The 22,156-nt window shown below is 38.8% G+C and overlaps 1 protein-coding gene across 1 annotated transcript in view; it reads right to left on the reverse strand.

Moving 5' to 3' along the window:
- Window positions 1–1,669: 1,669 nt before the first annotated feature.
- Cwc22 (CWC22 spliceosome associated protein homolog) overlaps window positions 1,670–22,156 on the reverse strand; it is a 40,982-nt gene continuing 20,495 nt past the window's right edge. The window contains 12 exon segments of the mRNA XM_028884604.2: window positions 1,670–2,491; window positions 6,245–6,468; window positions 6,562–6,663; window positions 7,786–7,913; window positions 9,129–9,281; window positions 10,104–10,181; window positions 10,737–10,797; window positions 16,121–16,202; window positions 17,303–17,407; window positions 21,204–21,266; window positions 21,349–21,555; window positions 21,652–21,787. Of these exon segments, the coding sequence (XP_028740437.1) occupies window positions 1,911–2,491; window positions 6,245–6,468; window positions 6,562–6,663; window positions 7,786–7,913; window positions 9,129–9,281; window positions 10,104–10,181; window positions 10,737–10,797; window positions 16,121–16,202; window positions 17,303–17,407; window positions 21,204–21,266; window positions 21,349–21,555; window positions 21,652–21,787 (1,920 nt within the window). The 3' untranslated portion in view covers window positions 1,670–1,910.

Here is a 22,156-nt window from a genome sequence, read left to right on the forward strand (position 1 = left end):
CTAGTCAACACTCCCTCCCTTCAAGGGTGCAGCCACCTTCAGTCTGCTTTGGAAGGAAGCTAGCCTAGAATAAAACCAGCTCCCGACACTTAACCACAAGCCTCTTGTCCACTGGCCTCTTGGACTTCAGTCTCCTCTTCTAGGTGACAAAACCAATTCTTAAAAGGGTTGCTTTGAAGAGTTGAGTCAGCCCATCATTTCTTCATCCACTCCAAGGACCAGGCTACAGAACAAAGGAGATGACATGGTACCCAGAGGTGAGCAGATGAGCAGCTCTGAGGAGACGAGCTTAGAGAAGAACAGTGCGAACGAAGGCAGGTGAGCTGGGTGGGCAGTGCTCCAAGAGTGCTTCAAGAAGAGATCTCAGCCACAGCTGCAACAACAGTCAAAGGTAGCAAGGATGGAGGAACAGTACTTCCCGGCAAGGAAGCTGAGAAACTCCACGGAGTGTGTGCCAAGTACCTACCTGTCTTCAGGGTGCTGGCTAATGGCTTGTGTTACCACGCCCAGCTTTAGTGACTTTTAAAAGTACTCGAAGAAAAGAATGTTTTCATTCTTACATTTAAGAGTTACGAATTAAGGTTAAAGTGAAGTGAAATAAAATGTACAACTACCCAGTTCTAGTGTTTATTTACCAAGATAGTGTCAGTAAAGAAGTGACTAGTGAACTGACACTCTTGACTTCCATTTGCTCAGCTATAGTTTTCAGAGACAGGTATTCCCATGATGTCCTGCTACCCATATTCATCCCTTGTACGGAATACTGCAGGGGTCATTAATATTTTTCTGAGGGAGAAATACATTTTCATGACTCTATTTTTTTTGCTCAGTTTCTGATAACAAACAAGCCATTCTGAATCAGTGTATTCCTTGGAGCTCAACATTACAACAGTTGGTCCCACTTTTTTTTTTTTTTTTTTTTTTTTTGAGACAGGGTTTCTCTGTGTAGCTTTGGAGCCTGTCCTGGAGCTCTCTCTGTAGACCAGGTTGGTCTTGAACTCACAGAGTTCCACTTGCCTCTGCCTCCCAAGTGCTGGGATTAAAGGCATGCACCACCATCGCCTGGCTGGTCCCACTATTCTTAATACCCACACTTTGACTAAAATGGGCCCAATGCACTTTAAGGTGAACAAGTGTAAGAAGTCCATTGAGCAAGTAGGGTGAGAGACCTACCTGCCCACCTAAGGGACTGCTTTATTATCTCCACAGTAATTATTATGCTTTTATATTCTGAGAAAGTTACAATGAAAAAAATCCTTCCAATTCAAGTAAAAAATTGGAATTGCTTCACAGGCAGTTCATGTACCTCAAAGCCATGCTTTTTAAATAATTTCCTAATCCAAATTAAATACCCATCAGCTCACCTTGACATAATGTTAAAGGTGGTAAGCACTAACTGCAAGGCACCTGTCAAGTCTCCAGCAGGCTGGAGGAGAGTGGAACTAGGAATGTCGTGGGTCACTAGCAAGTGCATCTCTCAAGAGGAAGACACACTCAGCTCCCAAAAAACACCTGCGAGAAACCTACAGGTGACACTTGTCAGAACCCTACCGTAAAAAATGGAAATGCTTTATTTATTTTGGCCTTTGGTTATATATAAAGCCACAATAATTATGGTAATTTAGTTACTAGACATATAGAAAAATGTTTTTTTAAAAATAATCAATGATTCAATGAGCATTTTTGTTCCTTTTATTCACAAAAGGTAAGACTTACCCCTCTGTTGAGACCCTTTTCTTTAAGATTTACAGAGGACCTTGAGATGTATCAATTATAAAACATGTCAAAAAGAAAACATCTTTAAAATTTACAGATACAAACAGGTACTTTATACAAGAGTTCTCTATAAAACCATCAATGTAGAAAAGACATCAGAAGTGAGTGTGAGGCCCGTTCTTATGTCTTTAGGATTATTTTTGTCTTGTTGGGGATTTTTCTCTCCTCCGGTCGTGATTTCTGGATTCTCTTGAATGGTCAGAGTACCTGGTAGACTTTTCCCACCGTCTCTCAGTACCATTCTGATACCTGTCGTCATCACTTTTATGCCCTGAATGTCTTCTACTCCTTTCCCTTGACTTAGAGCGATCTTTCCTTCTGACTCTTTCACTGTCCTGATTTCGGGCTCTTGGCTTCTCAGTTTCAGAAAAAGACTCTCTTCTCTCCCGTCGCTTCTTCCTTGACTCACCATGCTTGTCTTCCAGCTCTCTGTGCAGGTCTTGGTCTCGGCCATTCCCAACTCTACTGTAACTATTTTCTTGGGAAGGAAGGCTTCTGTCAGCCATGGACTTTGCTAGGGGATCTCTCCAGTCAGCATTTCGTGAGTTTTGAGTTCTGTCTCTCTCAGACCTTGCTCTCTCAGTCCTCCCTTCCTGGTGCCTTTGTTCCTCCCTTCCTCCTTCGCACCTCCTGTCACGTGTCTGCTGGCCCCTGGCGGCTTTCTCTGCTTCTTCACTTCTTGTTTTCCCTCGTCTCTTCTTTCTTGCATCTTTAGCTGCATGCAAAAAATTAGTTTTTATGTTAATCTAAGTTCATAATTTAACAATAACATTTACCAAATTATTGGAGAACACTTATTTGTGTAAAATGGATGCTAAGCCAAAGTGAAAAGCCTGAGGAAAGACTATTTTAAAAGATGAATCATTTTTAAAATAGGTCATTATTAGTTATTAAGTAACTAAAGTTTCAAGTTCTCATAAGAGCTTTCAAATAAACTAACAAATGTAAAAAAGTCTATCTAGTGACTAGAAATAGTACGTTGCCACTTACATACTCTATCCCCAAATAGAGCTTGGCAGACGAAACTTAGCTGAAGGCAGCCCTGGCGCATGCCTTTAATCCCAGCACTCGGGAGGCAGAGGCAGGCGGATCTCTGACTTCGAGGCCAGCCTGGTCTACAGAGTGAGATCCAGGACAGGCACCAAAGCTACACAGAGAAACCCTGTCTCAGAAAACAAAACAAAAATAACACACACACACACACACACACACACACACACACACACACACACGTAAATAACCATTTTAAGTTAAGCCTAGTCACTTGTTAATTTGAGTTCATGAATCAACAATACTGAGATGACGAAAGTTTCACAAATGATTATAACTACAGAAAGAAAACACAACAGGAAATAATTTCTTGCCCTGACTCTACCCAAATGTCCGTGTACCAACCCCTCTTTCTGCTAAGTGACTATCACTGGCACACAGTGTACAAACCAGTCTGCCAGTGAGAACTTCCTTCTTGGGCTGCAGCTGCCCAAGCACAAGCCATCTGGCTCAGTGCTAAGCCCATGTCTCCGGCTCACTCGATACACTTTCAGGGCTCTGCCAACATAACACCTCAGCCATGCAACAACATGCAAAGCCCCTTCGGCCATATCTGCTTCTCGGTTTTCTAATTTGGAGGCAATTTGTATGCTGCTTGTATGCTATCTAATACTTTAATAATGAAACAGTTCTCTGCTGAAATTGTATGATAAGGCAAATTATTTTTGAATCAGCAAACTTTCTTACTGCAAACTTCATGCTGAGCTATCCTCTGTCCTCAAAATGGACACAATGAAATGTACTTTGTAACATTCTGAGAGCTGTTAAATGAATAGTGCTTGCACCATTTCAATCCAGGAATAAAGTTCCTGCGAGGAAGGGTACTCCTGCTCTAAGAATACAGAACACGAAAGAGCCCCACAATTCTGGTTGTCATACAGTACGTGAAATACTTTAAATGTAACAAGACGGAAACACAACATAAATATCTGCTGTCCAACATAAGACTTAAGAGAGGGGCTGCTACCACTGAAATAGGCATTACAATAGAATACATTTAGAGATGCAGACAATCTGCTACCCAGGTAGACTACCCAAGATGCTCTGGTGCAGGGTTAAACCACACAGACCTTTTCAGAAAACAAGGACCAGGAGGAAACTGAAAAAGGATTTCAGTAAAACTGAAATACTGAGAGGGGCTGGAGATGCCTGTTTGAAGGCACTGAAGATCTGCAACATCTGTGATGTTGGAATGAAAGAACTACTCAGGGATAGGATGGAAGGAAAAGGTCCTGGAGGAAAAGGACCCCAGTGTCTTGGATCCTGACTCATTCATGATTGCTTTACTCTGTGAAATTCAAATGAGATCTGCTGATTTCCATAGTTTCACTGATAATTACGTTATTTATACGAGAAGCTGACACTGGGGGAAGGTGGGGGAAGGTGTATGTGGATTCTAGCTCCGGAGTTTGTAATTTTCTTCTAAGTATGATATTAGTTCAAGATAAAACATTAGAGCACTACAGACATGAAGAACTTGTTAAAAAACCAAGAATCCAAAGGGCCCGGAATTCAGGGGAAGGTAGACGAGCAGAGAAGTTAGCTATGTTGTACTGCCACATCCTTCCTGGGAGGGTCTGCTGATCCAGGGTTGCCGTTGAGGGAAAAAACAAGACAGCAGAGCTCTGGCATCCTTACAGGGCTAGAGACACAAGTGTGAATACTTGTTTGCAATATATATATATACATACACACATACTGCAACATATTATACATAAAATATGTAGGGAGTAAGAGAGCAGAGAGAGAATAAATACAGGGGGAAAAAAACCCTAAAAATAGGAATGTCAACTTAAAAGGGGGAAGAGCAAAAACTGAGCAAGAGTAGAAATATCCAAATGGCCAATAATAATGTTATGCTCAGCTTCATTAGGGATCAAGGAAATGCAAATTAAAATGAAAGATATAAGGCAATATTATCACATATTAACCAGGATGGTTAAAATTTAAACTATGGGCAATATGCACCTGGTAGGAGTGTAACTTGGAATACTGACTTCCAAACTGGTAGTATTTACTAAAACCAAATATATACACATCCTACAGCAGTGACGCCAACTGTAGCTACATAACTGAAAAGAAATGTACACACAGGTGCTCTCAAGATGATGTTATGTCCCAGAGATGACATGTGACAAAAGGCTTTTAATACCCCCATACCCCACCAATCACAAAAACCACAGGTCAGCACAGCCTTCCTTAAGCATGCTCAGAATCCTTACATTAGTCTGCAGGTGGGCATCACAGAAGAATTACACACAGTAATTACACACAGTTGCTCAGAAGAGAGAAATTCAAACTTCTAAGGACTATTTCTATTGACTCTATACAGCTTTTGTATCACTGTAAAAGTTGAAAAACCAAGAACACAGGGATGATCAGCCAGGGATAATCAGCATATATGTGTGTATATGTATGTATGTATATGTGTGTGTGTGTGCGCGCGCATGCGCACAGCGCGCACAGTTACTAAAAATACATGCCTAGGACATCAAAGACATGTATGAGCATGTACAGCGACCAATGTGGATGGATAAACTATAAATGCAATATGGATTAATTTTGTGAACGTAACAATGAAAGTATTAGATAAAGGAGTCCATAATTAATACCTATAAAGTTAAAGCAGGTACTGTGGCACAGGCCTCTAAACTGAGCACTTGGGAAGTAGAGGCAGAGGACCAGGTTCAAGGCTAGCCCCTGCCAGACAGTGAATTAACAGAATAAACTGCATATAAGACTCCAAAAGGCAAACAAAACAAAACATCCAACAGCAAACAAGGCAGGCAAAGGTTGGCCATGATGATGTATGGCTGAAAAAATAGGGTATGAGAGGCAAGGGGAGGGGACTGCAGTTCAAGGCCAGCCTGGGCTATGGAGTGAGGAAACCAAGTTTAGCTATGTTGTGAACCCTTGTTTCAACAAAACAAAAGATCAAGACTAATGAATGCAATACAAGTCAGAACAGCAGCTGCCATGAGGGGAGGAAGCTGGCAAGCACCAGAGGAACAAAGGAATTCTAAAGTGCCAGTACTTCTTGATCTGGGGAAGAGCTCTGTAGAGCAAGCCCCAAATGAGCTATACAATAAGACGATGTCAAGTAGTCACATAAAGCCTGACTACAACTAGCAACCTAAATACCTTGAAAATGAAGCCTCAGGATGGCAGCTCTAAACTAGAATGTAGCCACGAATGGTACTTCAGGCATCACTTGAATCACAGCTGTGTCAATGAAGAGACTTCTAAAACAGATTTAACAAACTGCAGACTGTGTCATTTACATGTGATCGTCTCTATTAATGTGTTTTAAATAGATGGTCAAAATAAATAAGCAGCCATTGAGACCAGCCCTATTTAATGAACACTACGAGCTGCACTTGTTAGAAATGAGCCGGATAAATCGAATGAGCCCTGATACCTGAGGCGGAGCTCTGACTGCTGGATGATGAGGAGGAGGAGTCGCTTCCTTCACTGGAAGACTCTGAGCTGCTCTCACTGCCCTCAGAGTCTGAGTTGGAGGAATCCGACTCCGAGGAGGACGCTGAGGACGAAGAGGTCAGGGAGGCTTTCTTTTGCTCAGCTTCTGGTTTCTGGGCTATGATGACCTTGGGTATATTTTTCAAATGTTCTCGAAGTTCATCCCTAACAGAAATACAAGGTGTTAACATTGTGCCTCCAAAGTACTTGTCAGATAATTTTGTCAGCTGAAGCTAAAATTCCGCAAATGATACTTACGTTAAACCTCCGAGACCTATGGACGTGAAAAAGTTGATGGCAAACCGGGTGTTCCGTGGATTGTCTCGAGGTAATAGTCCTTCAAAGAATGGCTGTAGAGTTCTGAAAAGAAGAATGAAATGGGGAAAAAAAAAAATAAGAAAAATGAAAACTCCTATACCCACTTACCATATTTTCTATATATTAAATTAGGAAGGTTATAAGAAAGTGGTTTACACATTTACAGGTTAGGCTACCTAATAATCACCAACAATGAACAATTCATTGACGTTCATTTCTTTATAAAAAATATTTTACAGTTGTGTGTGTGTGTCCGCGCACACACACATGCACAGGTAAGAGAACACAGCATGTGGGAGTTGGTTCTCTCCCTCCACCATGTGGGTGTCAGGGATCCAACTCATTTCAGACTCGGTGTCCTTTACCCACTGAGTCCTTTCATTGGCCCTAAGACCTGATTTCTGTAATTACACAATACAGATTTAGAAACTTTTTATATAGACACTAGCATACACACAGAGGATACAGATGACATATACACAATTTTGTGTACATGGATATATGCACAAGTACATTTTGTGCACATGCACCAAAAAAATTAAAGGCCTTAGCATAAGTATGCACATCTAAATTGTATAAAAGCTGAGAAAGAGTAGGAAGTAGGCAGCGAGTGTTTCCTAGAAAAGGGTAAATTACAGGAAGACTCGCTAAGCATTTGCTGGATCAACAAGAGGGTCATTGCTTCTGTAGTCACAGTGGTTAAGGAAGTATGAAAAACGAGACATCATTCCAAATTTGGTGATACTGAGGAGACTAGTGCAGCTTTCTAAGGAGGGGTGAACCTGATAAAGTACAGAGTATATGAAACAGAGTGAAAGACTAGGTCAGAGAAAGCCTGGAGACCCCAATTCGGGTCAGCGTTTAAGAGAGGCAGAGAAATAAAATACTGGAATAATGTGCCATTAGCAGAATGGAATAGAAGCCAATCTTACCGAGAACCAGAATCTGAATAAACAGGTACTAAAAAAGGTGAAGTAGGGGTTATGTAACAGTCCTGGAACCAAAACCTGAAAGGTGCATGTTGTCCCATTTCTTGCAACATGCAGCATGCTGGTGCTACCCAAAGTCCCAGAGGGTTTTTCACTGAGGACAACTGTATCTATTAACATGGGAGTACTCCCACAGACAGGAAGACCAAAGTTAAAATGCTAATAGTCAACTTACTCGTCTTTTAACCTCGCATTCAGTTTAGGAAGACCCATGTATTCACATAGTTCCTGGAAAAATATTTTAACAAAAATTCTACTAGATGATGTAGTGGTCTCTTCACTAAGCTTTATACATTCAAGAACCTAGAAATTAAAAGACAGAATAAAAATTATTTTTGTTTTAAAAGACAAGGACAAGTAGCTGACCAGTTCAAGCTCTCTCAAAATGACTAGGACTTTTCATCTTCCAGCAGCGTCTCTGAGTACCTTCCCTATCTGACATGTATTGTTTCTTGGCCAAGTGTAAGACTACTTCTCTACATTAACTTTCCAATGTTAAGATGGTATAGAAATAGTTGTGTGCTTTTTCTTGAGGAAGGTACTTTTTATAGCAGAAAAGATATCCTGTATTAGCATATAGCACCAAAGTAAAACTGCTCACAAACAAACTTCCCTCAGCAGAACATGGTGTATACAAGAAAATAGGCAAATCCATTAAGAACATTAAGCTATAGTTTTGTTTAGCACAATACACTAGAAAAAAGATGGAAAAATGATGGATGACATATCCTGAAAACTATGACAGCTTTTACAAACTAACTTGTGAACACAGATTTAAGAGACAAACAGAAAAAACCACCCTCTAGCTTTTATGGGTTATGTTCTGCAAGCCTATTTTGCCAATTGGTTAAAACTTGGCTTCTTTTTTAGAACAGGAAATGAAGCAAAGGGTTATGTTTCGCTGCTTGGTTGGCTTAAACGTGCCCATGAGTGTAGTCGGATAGACTTAGGACTTAAGTACTACAAACTTATCCAATACTCTAAGGGAAGGAGCTTATTCTAATATGAGTTTGTGGTATTTTACAATGTCATCCTCTTCTTTCTTGGATGTGATTTTGTATTACAATAACTCTAGCAACCTTGCTTCACTTAGAGTATGAGACTTTTTATGGTGTATGGACAGTAATTCTGAGGCACAAGTGCCACCAGAAAAGGGTATGATACATGTCTCTCCTTGATTATGTGAGTATGGGCAAATATGCATAAAGATGTCAAACATGAAAACACATAATATTTTCCCTGAAAATATTGCTAGTCACCACTACTAAAAAGCAGCATGGTTTGGGCATGTATGAACCACAATAATATTTCTTACAAGTGTACATTATTTGACTTAGTCTTTTAATTCCATGCTACATGAACGTGTTTCAAAGATAACTGCTGCAATAAATATGCACTACATATTTCATTTCAATTCATATTTACTGATAGGATAAGTATAGCCATTTCATAATTAATGCATATTTGAAAACAACAGGGGATTAGGAATGAAGAGCAAATATTGATCCAATTACTTACACTCCATGGAAGTGAATCAGTATATAAAAGATGGGCAAACATCTTAGCTACATTTCTCAACTTATTTGTCTCCAGGCGATGGATCGTATCATACTGTTCTTTAAATATACTTTCAAACGACTCCATATATTCTTTTCTCAGGATACAAAACCGCTACAGATAAGAAAACTCAAAGTCAATGCCAGCAGAAACTGGATGCCCGTACAACTAAACTTACTACTCCTAAATTTACTAATCATTGTACACACCTTCCAAAACCATCTACCACCCAATCTTTCTGTGCTAAATGACGTTCAGAAAGTTACAGCTATAGTTTCTATTTGGATTCATATACTAAAATAAAATTATACATTTAGTTGATCCTAAACACATACACTCTGTATTATATAAATCTGCCTTGTGAAGAGTTTAGAAATATTTTAGGGACTGGAAAGACAGATTAGTGTGCTCTTGCAGAGGACCCAAGTTCCCAGCAGCCATGTCAGGCAGCTCCGACAGTTTCAGAGATCCATCACCTCTGGCCTCTGCAGGTACCTGCTCTCATGTGCACACACCCCAACGTGTACACATACAAAGACACATAATCAAAAATGATCAAAGTAAACCTTTAAAATTTTTTACAACGTGATTATTCTGTGCTGACTAAACAGGTTCCTGACTTTAGTAATAGCTTTGAGTTTTTGAAGACATTTAGTTGTTTTTTATTGGGAAATTGTTACAAAATATTTGTAACTTCAAAAAGTTGTAGAAAAATGATAGCAAATGTAATGTCTAGGAAATGAAGTGGGAAAGCAAGCTGACAGGCTTGAGTAATCTGAAGGAAGAACACTGTGCTCTCAGAAAAAAAAAAGTGTGTTGTTTCAGTTAAGGGTAGACCAGGCCACAAAGCACAATCATTAATTCACTCTATTATTGCTGGGAATTTTGGTTTTTTTTTTATTAAATCCTGACATGAAAAGCAAGGTTGTAACTCACCCCAGCTAGCAACCCAAAAAATTTTTCATATGTCCTTTGCTGAGCACAGCAATCAAGAATCATGTTGCAGAGTTCTTTCTGTTTGGAAAGAAAAAACGTATTAATGACTCGGAACACAATGGAGCTGTTTTATGATAACTTACGACCTCAACAGTGACTGTATTTTCAAACTAGAATTTTAAAAATCTTGAAAACGTCAAAATTATTTTTAAAACTTAGTCAATATCAAGCTTATCTTTTTTTTAAAAGCCTTTAGTCTGGCTGATATCATCTAAGCTATTTATGATAATTTCATTACATATACAATTCTAAACTCATGAGTATGAATCATTTCTAAACAATTGGAGTGCATAAAGAAGGTCACAAGGCTTGACTGGATATTCCGCCTTTAAAGACTTCTGTGTGGAATTCTTTTAAATTTAGATTCACCAATACAAATGCCTAACAATTTAGCTATAAACTAAAGTGTTAAAGGAGATATTTAGATAGTATGGAAAAAGCTGACCATGAGTGTCTGCAGAAGCATAAATGGACACTTCAATTTCAACTTGGATGGACTCTATATAGACCGACCTACAGAGAGATGGACGCTCTATGTACTTCCAAGTAGAAAAAAAAAGGTCATTGACATACTGTTTGGCTCTCAGCAAATTCCATCTTCAGTAATTTGTGCGCACATTCTTCAAAATCTAAACTGAGGAGACAAGATGGTGACAATATGTTAAAAGCCTGCAGCAATAAATGACTGCTCTTTACAGTCCAAACATTACTGTTACTGTCTGAATGTAAACATGCAGAACAGCCCAGCACACAGAACAGCTCTGACCCTACAATGACAAAGCAGAGCAGGCGACATCATGAGGAACCAGACACAGGCCACACACAACAGAATCCTAGCTTCTGAACAGGCAAATCCGTCCAGACAAGGAAGCGGAAGGGACCAGAGGATGGCTAGTGGAAAGGGAATTCATTCTGGAGGGTCAGAAATAGTTTGGCAATGTTTGGACAACTTTGCAAATACTATAAAACCACTAATTACAGATAAGGAAGGATGAATTTTACAGTAATCTCTCTCTAACACACACTCCTCAACCTTAAAGAAGCTATATACTAAGACAGAAAAGGAATTACTGTGCCTTGATCTTTATCACTCTCTCCAATAATCAACCTCAAGTGACAGTCAGATGTTATTACATACAGTAATAATACAGGCCTCCCACTCACAAAATTGGATTGTGCTTCTGAATGTTTCTCACTGGAGCACAACAGTTGTAAATTCTCAAGTGTTAGCATCAACAGTTCCTTTAAATTCGGGAAGAGAGTTGGGCACAGTGGCCAATTCCTATAATCCCAGCACTCCTAAGGGGAGGCGAGAAGGACTTCTATTGAGTTTGGGGCCAACCTAGGCTGGAATGAGATCCCGTCTCAATTCGTGAACTTTTCTGAACTGAGGCTTCGGCAGTAAAGGACAGATGAACACTAAAGAGAGGGAACCTGGAACCAGGAAGCAAAGAGTAACTGCCCATGCTCAAGATCATGAATGTCAGCCATTTCGTCTGAAGTCCAAAAACGAAAAGTATTAGTAATTTTATTCAAAAGTTTAGCTAGAATAATAGGTAGAATGCTTACCAATGAAGAACATATTAAAGTTGAAAATGTTACCAGGTATTTGACTGTTTTCTTGTTTGCTTCAGAAAAGGCTGCAAGGAGCCCAGGCTATAGAGGAAGACCTGAACTCCTGATTTGCCTGTCTTCACCTTCCAAATACTGGGAGTGCAGGTGTCTCCACATAGTATTTATAATCAACTAATTTTTTTGTTTTGTTTTGTTTTTCAAGACAGGGTTTCTCTGTGTAGTTTTGGTGCCTGTCCTGGATCTCACTCTGTAGACCAGGCTGGCCTCGAACTCACAGAGATCCGCCTGCCTCTGCCTCCCAAGTGTTGGGATTAAAGACATGCGCCACTACCACCTGGCCCTACTTATCTTTTTAAGAGATGTATTTTCAGTTGCCAGTCATCAATCCACACTAAGTAAGTAACCTCTGTTTTTGGTAGAGTATTGTTATTGTGACTTGGGTTCCTACATTTTAAGATTTAGCAACATATGATGCAATCCTCTTGTTTTGCAGAGGAGAAAAACAAGACTCAGAGGTGTCTGAGACATACTCCTGGATAATATCCCAGTAATTAGGAATTAAACACAGAAACAGTTAAGCTTTCGAGCTCAATGGGAAAGCTACAATAAATATTGCATTTAAAAAGCTTCTTGAAATGTGTATTCTGTATTTAGAGAAGCTAGGGAAAAAATCCTAATTAAAATAGGTCAAATTTCCTCTGCTTCCAGTATTACAAACCTCAGTATAGAAGAGTAAAGGACACTCTCCTACTGGATCTCCACCTACTTTTCCAGACACTACAAACCTTAACACAGCTCTACAACATCATCCCCACTCACCAGTGCTGAGCTAGGATAAGGCAAAAGCTGCTGCAAAAGCCAACTCAATATACTTTACAAGTTATCTTACTTTATACCCAAACATAGGGCTCCCCGTTTATAAAAAATAAGTATAAAAGCAGTAAATGATGCAAAGCAACTTATAAGAAGCAAAATCACATTTTACAGTGTTTATACAGATGAATTTATTTTTTTTTTTTATTTTTTATTTTTTTTGGTTTTTCGAGACAGGGTTTCTCTGCGTAGTTTTGCGCCTTTTCTGGAGCTCACTTGGTAGCCCAGGCTGGCCTCGAACTCACAGCAATTCGCCTGGCTCTGCCTCCCGAGTGCTGGGATTAAAGGCGTGCGCCACCACCGCCTGGCTACAGATGAATTTATAATATCCTTAATATAAGAGAACTAGAACTAGCAAATTCAACAACAGGTTGATTCAGGAATAATGCTGATATATTTGAACCTTTGTAGATGGTCCAAACCCTCCCTAATAACCACCCAATGCAATGTAATAACTCTGAATGAGTGTTGCAATTCATCTGTATTTCTAGCTTCTATTACTTATTAGGGTCTCATAAGCACAACTGGGCAACCATCCAGCCTAGTGCAAGGCAAGAAAGATAGAAAAAAACAAAAATAAAAATAGAAATCTTCAGCCGGGCGGTGGTGGCGCACACCTTTAATCCCAGCACTCGGGAGGCAGTCGGATCTCTGTGAGGTCAAGGCCAGCCTGGACTACAGAGAGAGTTCCAGAAAAGATGCAAAGCTATACAGAGAAACCCTGTCTCAAAAAACCAAAAAAAAAGAGAAACGGAAAAAAAAGAAATCTTCTAGATAGCAGGTAACAGGCAATACTACATGGTGCCTAGAATGGACACATTTCAGTACTACAACAATACCAATGAGTATTAATACAAATATGATGTGTTATTAAATTAATAAGGAAATACTTGGCAGAGGTGGGGAAAACTTGATAATTAAATGTATGTCAAATAAGTAATAAGGAAATTTTACTAGGGAAAAGTTGTCTGAGTTTATTTTTTTTTCATTCTTTTAAAGCATATGGTGATTTTGAAGTTGTGTTAGTTATAAATATTACATGAACAACATTGTTCAATATTTTAGGTAACTTAGGTGGCTAAATACAATTATTTCCAGTTTTAAAACAATAATAATTGAAGTAGGGTTATAAAAATGCATTACTAAATTACTGTTTTCTTGACATGCCAGTTTTTAAGTAGTATTTTAAAATGATTACATCAATGTGTCCAGTTTAAGAAACTATATTGTCAGAGACACTGCAGTCCATCTCCATCTGATACTACAACTTTGAAATGCAAAATCTGACCATCATTGAGAACCAAGAACAAGGAGGGGCTTCAGCCTTGATAGCAAAGCCAACTGCTTACTGTGCTGTTTTGTATAATGAAAGCATTCTCAGAGCCACAGCAGCAGGAAAGTGAGAATACCAGCAAACTAGTAAAAGAAAATAAAAATGCCAATTCTTACACAGTTCAGTGGCCAAATTGACTTTTGTTTGTCTAAGATTACCTGAAGGAAAGTCCTGAGACACAGCTCAGTGACAGAGCACTGGGTACACTAGGTTCAACTCTCACTTCTGTAAAATAAATGCTCTCACACCACCTGACTCAGTCACTTCATTCCATCTAGCCTGGATGCTAAGGACCTTAGAAAACAGAAAACACTGGAGACAGACAGACACAGATCTTAAGGTATCATTTCTTGAGCTGGTTTGCTATTTTCAACAAAGACTCCATAAGCATAGCTCTGCATGGTCTACTTATCTTCTCCAAGGTGACATGTTATATGAGCATTTCCTACATTCTTAACAAGTCACAATCAACTCAACTTCCAAGGGAGACAGAAACCAGACATGTGACCATGTATTTTAGGTAGTGATCGCCCATTTCTTTCCTTTGTTGTTTCGCAATACACAATTCTGTGTAATTACAATAATGAAAAAGAAATGGAAAACCCTTGACTTAAGCTTCCAAAGGCTGTAGAGTTTACCCACAATAATGTTTTTTGTGAATCTAATAAAATTCAAGACTTAGTACCATTGTTTCAAAAAAAAATTAAGCTACTTCTGCTTTTGATGAGCAATGACAGCATTTCTTTGTCTAGATATTTGATGACTAACATTTTTATGAGATTTTATCACCAATAAGTCTCATTCTTAAGTACTCCAATGTGTCTACTGAACACTCGTTCTTTTCTTCTAACATCTGTGTGAGTTTTTATAAGTCTAGTAACCATTTCACATATAATTAGGAAAAATTAACTTGGCATGGATAGGCTGGTATTCTTTTAACACTATTATGTGCAGTCTATGGGCACAATGAGGAGGGGCCACTGTTTAAGAGTGAATGGCTGCCTATGCCAGGTGGTGGTGGTGCACACCTTTAATGCCAGCGCTTGTGAGGCAGAGGCAGGTGGACCTCTGTGAGTTCAAAACCAGGACAGTTAAGGTTACACAGAGAAACCCTATCTCGAAAAACCAAGAGAAAAAGAAAAGAAGAGAAAAAGAAAAAAGAAAAGTGGCTGCCTCCTGTCTCAGTGCTTTGGTTTTTTGGTAATTTCTCTGACTTAGAGATTAGCAAAGTCAAGGCAACTTAGACAAGGGGTCCTTCTACACCATTACTCAGCTGCACTACAACTCTTCCCAGTCACAGTGTTGACAGCAGCATTAGAGTGACCCATTTCTGTCCTGATTAATGCTAATTTCTAAAAATGACAGCAAGGACTCAAACTCTAAAAAACTCGCATCTTCTAGTTGCATAGAAGCAGTTTTTCCATGTGAAAGAATAAAACATAGATCAAGATAAACAACAAAATTCTTATTGGTGTTCTGCTGTTGAATGTTCCTCTATCTGAAGTTTTTAGACAATGAAAACATGACGACTCCTACTTATGAATCACCATATGCAATGGAAACACAAAGAACCTAGAACAACCCAAATGGGAAAACACCCCTCCTCCTGTGTGAGATGCAATCAATAAACTGATTCTCATCAAAGTAACAGAGGGACCAAACACTCATCATTCCTGGGTATATTTCCTCAAACGCCCAGGTTCCAAAGGAAAGAGCCTGGTACTTCAAAGGGGCTTCAAAGTGTAATTCGAAACTCCATTTCTATCTACCTGCATCTGCACAGCAGTTATGTTCTCAACTAAGAGTGAGGATTAAAAACCACATCAGAAAGAAAATGAAACATTAAATTCTCATTAACAATACGGTGATAGTCTTTAAACAGAATTGGCTATTTGAGGTTTCATTCCTAATATTTAACTACAAGAAATGACACACTGAAATGAAAGCAGCATCTATCTATGCAGGTAACACAACTAGGACTCTGAGACAATCTATCTCTAAGGACAGAACAGATGTGCAGGGACCTCTGAGCTGGGTACAGGACGGGTCGAGGCAGATGTTAGGACAATGCCAAAATGATGTCGGATTGTCTGTCATCAGACCCTAAACTGTATCGCTGATCCTGTTACCCATCTCTTACCCAAAATAAAAGAATAATTAAGCTATAGAGTCTTACCTTGACTGAATAGCTAGATATATTGTACGCCGAAATGAGACTAGATTGATTTCTGTTTTGTCATGAATAGTTACTTTTTGTCCTGAAATAAATTAAACATAACAATTATAAAAATGTTTGTTCTATGATCAAATTCAGTAACAAAAACATTGTCTTCCTTTTGTAAATTAGTATCTGTATAATTAATGGAACAACTATAAGTCTTCTGACTTACCATTTTCTTAGATCAGAGTCCAAAACCATGCCAAAAAACAAATTTTGTCTCTGTGTTTCAAACTCATTTAGACACTACAGGAGGCTTTATTCTACACTGATGCTTCACTAAATGTTATTTCTGGAGTCATACACAATTTTGATTAGTTAGATGAACTATACGGGCTGAAATTCAGGTTAAGAGAATACTGGGTTGTGGCAGGTTGGCTCTGTCCAAATGTGCATTTGTCAAAATCTCTTCACTTATGTAAGAAAACATTTCTTATACATAATAATTTGTATTTAAACAGTACTTCCATTTAAAACAAAAAACTTCTAAAGGAAAATATAATATAGCTATTTAGATGACTTAAAGACAACAGTGGAAAAATCCAACCTATTTGTTCATAAAATTTTGCAGAACAATTTCACCATAAAACATACTACCCTAAAGAAGAAAAACATACTTTCAGTATTTCCAGATGTGTAATTCATGTAAATAACACCCCGCTTATATATGCTGCTGTACTACTAATATTCAACCAAAGGAAAGATCTGAGCTTGTTTTTCTGCAAATGACGTAATCAGAGCTAAAGAGGAGAACACCAAGCCTGTTCTGTACAAATATAGTTGCTGGCCTCCCTACCCTATTTTGCCAAAATGAACAGCAAATATCTAGTCATTCACATCTGTCACACTCTTGCCAAGGTTACATAAATCACACACCCTCAACATGAATGTACCTTTAGAACTGAAGGTCTAAAATACCAAATTAATTTGTAATTATGTTGTTAGGAAATCCTTCTGGGGACAGAAGGGGCAGTTTTCTGTCCTAACGGATACTGAACAGTCCCCCTGGCTTCCCCCACTAACCGCCAGTGGCATTCTTCACAATCCTTCTGAGTGAGTGGAGAAGGGATTTTGGAGAGGTACTACAGAATTCACTTAATCCTAAAGTGTTGACAGTATACTTGAAAAGCCACACTTTACCTCCTTCCTCCTCTTCTCCTTCTTCCTCCTCTTCCTCCTCCTCGTCTTCACTACTTCCAGCTTCTTGGTCTGTGTTGGAATCACTGTCTCCTTCATCAAGAATTTCTACAAAGTAAGTTTAAGAAGAAAAAAAAAATGAATGAGCTATATACAAGTACCTCATCCTGAGAAGTTCATTCTTATTTCACCGAATCTAATTTCAACTGTTTATCTGCCAACAGTTATAGCAAGAAAGCAATTAGAATGATCTGGTGTTAGGAAATTGTATGTATTGTTCTTTGTCAGATAAAACGTGCTCATGAAACTAGGGAATGAAAAGAAGAAAAGAAAGGCACATGATGGTTTCTGAGTGGGCAAGAGCACTGGGAAAAAACTGGAGTCCAAAGCTAGCATTTCAAAGTTCAAAAGCTATCTTAATAAAGAGGGCAGTCTATGATGAAAGCTAAGGCTGTATACTGAACACAAGAATGCAGAGTTAAGAATATAAGAAATGATGACCGGGTGGTGGTGGCGCACACCTTTAATCCCAGCACTCGGGAGGCAGAAGCAAGTGGATCTCTGTGAGTTTGAGGCCAGCCTGGGCTACAGAGTGAGTTCCAGGAAAGGCGCAAAGCTACACAGAGAAACTGTCTTGGAGGGAAAAAAAAAATATATATACAGAATGATATGGGAGGGAGAATCATTCCAAAACTTATGTATTCACTTTAAATAATAAATAGACTGAAATTTTAAATTAAAACATACAATTGTTAAATTGAATATTACCATCTAAAGGTTTTTCATGAGTAAAACTAAAACAGAGCAAAACTTAGCAAAATTGGTAAAACTGTCACTATTCTTAAAATGCAACTTGCATTCAGTTCTGAATGAATGCACATGAAAGGTCACATAGAACCATCTACCACATCAACAGTGCAAATGGCAGAGAGCACAACTGTGGCTCACAGTGGTACTGTTAGAACTGCCCAACACGGCATTTTTATTTATTATGATAATCATTGAGGTTTTAACCCAATTTAATTCAATGTTAGAAAATACTCATTTCTTTCTATTTTGCATAGCAGTGTAAGTCAGGAGCCATATATTTAATGTTAGCAAAGAACTAATCCTTTTATAAGACTGTAGAGCTGCCATTTAGCCCTTACCTGACCTACAAATCTTAGAAACACTTTTAGCAAATGCAACTCTAAGAAACAATCCAGGGTCTAGTTGATTATACAATAGAACAGACTTTGAAAAGAAGAAACTATTTAGTATTCAAAGGTAGGAAGCCAGGCACTCCTGCTGTTTTCCCAAATGCTGTGAAACCCGATACACAAGTACACCTGGGTCACTCTAAGGTGCTAATTACTAGAGCTGTGCTCACTTCCTGCTGTGGTCATTTTTTATGCAAGTTCCAGAGGAATATTTTACTAAAGATGAAGGTCAAATAAACTGATAGTTTATAGCCGTCTCTTTTCTCTCTCCTTTAGAATTAGCTTCCCAAAATTCCGTAAGCACTGGCAATTGGATTTCATTAGGTGACTAAGACAAGGTTTCAACCAACGGTCTATGATTCCCTGGGGAACTTGAGAACTGTCAGATGGTCTATGAGGTCCACACTACTTTCCTAATAATTCTAAGGTATTATCTGCCCTCTCACTGCATTGCTATCTACAGTAACAGACAAGAGCAAGGGGGGTTAAGAGCGCTGCAATCTAAGCAATGAACCAGGAGTCAATGCTGCTTTCCGCCACACTTGCAGCAGGGGAAGCCTATTTTGATTGTCGCTGTCCTTGATGAAGATGCACAACACTAGTTGTATTACAGCTCCATACTTGAACACCGTACAACTTGTATTATAGACCGATGGACAGTGCAGTGGTAACCTCAAGAACAAGGCTGGGGTAACTGCCTAGGCCGAGGATAAAGTAGCAACATTTTTCATTTTTACTTGGGAAAACAAATGGCCAATGTTGTCAACAGATGTTGTTAAATATTTGGCAAACAAATTTCCTGCAACAAAGTAATACTTTCATTTTAAAAACAGTATCTGCTACCATGATACAATTTAAGTTTGTAAGAGCAAATCTAATTTTTGCAAAATTTTGTATTTATCTCTCTGAATTCAATAGCTTCCCAATAATGGAACAAACTTCTGAGACGAGTGGCAACATTAAGAAATGTGAGCTTTGATACTATCCTAACATGTTACCTCAATTTTGATGATGTTCATGTGCTAACATTTAGAAGATACATATTTATAGCACAGTGAAGCAAGATGTTCCAAATGACTGACATGTTGCAAAATGAGGTATGGCATAATGAGCTATTAGAAGAGACACATTTACCAAAGGGTTTTAACATTTAACTGACTGAAAAAATCACTAATACCATTTAGGATTTCAAGTGGAAATCAACTTTTAAGAAACTACTAATAAGCTGGGCGGTGGTAGCACACGCCTTTAATCCCAGCACTCGGGAGGCAGAGGCAGGCAAATCTCTGTGCGTTCGAGGCCAACTGGTCTACAGAGGGAGTTCCAGAACAGCCACAGCTACATAGACAAACCCTGTCTCAAAAAACTAAAAAAAAAAACCAAAACAAACAAACAAAAAACTACTAACAGTTAACTACTGTCATAGTATCAAGGAAGAACAGCACACTTCTCTTCAAAGGCTATCACAATATTCTTCCCTCTTCTAACTATATTGTAAATGAAACTAGAGTGAGCTGCAGTAGGCAGAATGCAGAAGGACAGAGTACCCATTTCCTATTAGGTCAGGCATTACTCTGTCCATAAAATGTCATCTTCTCAATAAGCCCCATTATTTATTAAAATAATTTAATCATTTCATAAAAATATTGCTTGCAATGTAGCAGATTCATAAAAAAAATTTATGAAAAAAATTCATAAATATTCAAACACTAACAGATAAAACACATAAACCGAAGTGCTCTAAAGGCTAATTTTAAAGGAGTGTCAAGGGATCTCAAAACCACAGAACTTGAGAACCTTGTAATAAAAAAGTATAATCCATGTACTGGCTAACTGCCTAGACTCTAAAGGAATCCCAAGTTTAAAATAGAAAACCAGGCCGGGCGGTGGTGGCGCACGCCTTTAGTCCCAGCACTCGGGAGGCAGAGCCAGGTGGATCTCTGTGAGTTCAAGGCCAGCCTGGGCTACAAAGCGAGTCCCAGGAAAGGCGCAAAGCTACACAGAGAAACCCTGTCTCGAAAAACAAAAATAAATAAATAAATAAATAAAATAAAATAGAAAACCATATCAGAGATCCAGAAAAACTTGGCACCTTTTAGGGAAACTATAGAGAAAGAAGTCCAAAAACGAGGACAGAAATGGGCTTAAGGAATAAAACCTCAGCGGCAAAGGAAGCAATCCAGTGGCGAGGAAAGCTTGTAAGAATCTGCATCAAAGAAGAGAAACCTGTTTGGGGTAGAAGAGTTTAGCAGACTGCACAGGAACAGAAGACTTTCTGAACCCTCTAAATAAAACTAAAGCACAGATATACAGATATCTGGCAATAGTCATATGATAATAATCAGCATATCATGACACTTACAATAGCGAATAGTGCTCAGCTGTGTATTAGCTGTGTGGTATTATTGACTGTAGGTGTAGGAAAAAAAAAAACTAATAAAGGCCACTAGTAATCTATGAGTGTTTCTTAAGACAGGTGAAACTTGAAAGAAGAGGGGCAAAGAACTGCAGAATTCAGAATGAATTTACACCAGAAGCATACACTACCAAGAAAGTTAATTCATGAGGAAGCAAAGAGCAGGCTCACTGGAGCTGAGCTTCAGTTGGGAAGAATCAGTGGGCTATTAATAAATGTTCCTGTCAGTATCATGAACTGTCTACATTGCTTCTACTGATCCAAGCTATTTTTGTCAAATTTTACATACCTTTTTTAATAGCTTTATATTTTTCTTCGTTCTCCATGAAACTAGGATCCATCTTGAAAACATCTTAAAAAATAAACAAGAAGTGTTAATTTCCTGCATTGACATGCTGGTGTCCCACCTCCTGCTTCGCACACCCTAGGCTTACTGAGAACATCTTCTGGATTGTAGTCATCCTCCAAGGGGAGCATATGGGTAAACTGATCATCCTCTTCTACTAAATCAAGTCCATCTAGAATAACAGGGTGGTCCTTGAATCCATCCTTCCGTACAGCGAACATCACTTCGATCATGTACTGCACTCTTTTGTCGATCTCAGACTCGTGCAGAATGTTTCTCAGGCGTTCAAAGATAGCTGAAGTTAAAAGCAAAGCAAAGACAATAAAAAACAACACCCTTAACACTAGAGTAAGAATACATAAGAATATACAAACCAAGGATGTGCAATTACCATTGATTCCCCTTGGTGACACCTGGGTTAATTTGAGTCCACACTCCTTGAGGAAGCCAATGGCTACCTCGACGCTGTCATCTGTTGGTCTCTCCAGCAGCAAAGTGAGCATCTCCAGGCACAGAACCTCATGTGCCTTAACAGAATCCAGACACATGAAAGAGATAAAATAGTTTTACATCACTAAACTGTTACTGACAAGTTTTTTTTTTTTTAAAGTATTTTTCTAGGGAAGAGTGCTCCGTCTGCATGTATGCTTACATGCCAGAAGAGGGCATCAGATACCATTATAGATGGTTATGAGCCACCATGTGGTTGCTGGGAATTGAACTCAGGACCTCTGGAAGAGCAGCCAGTGCTCTTAACTGCTGAGCCATCTCTCTAGCCCTACTGACAAGCTTTTAAACATAAATTAGCACTCTATAATGATTATAATGCACATGATAGTTTTTCTATAAATTTTTATCATGTTATATATTAAAGCTTTATAGTCTCTTTAATATCT

This window comes from Peromyscus leucopus, chromosome 4, assembly GCF_004664715.2.
Source record: "Peromyscus leucopus breed LL Stock chromosome 4, UCI_PerLeu_2.1, whole genome shotgun sequence".
Taxonomy (NCBI): domain Eukaryota; kingdom Metazoa; phylum Chordata; class Mammalia; order Rodentia; family Cricetidae; genus Peromyscus; species Peromyscus leucopus.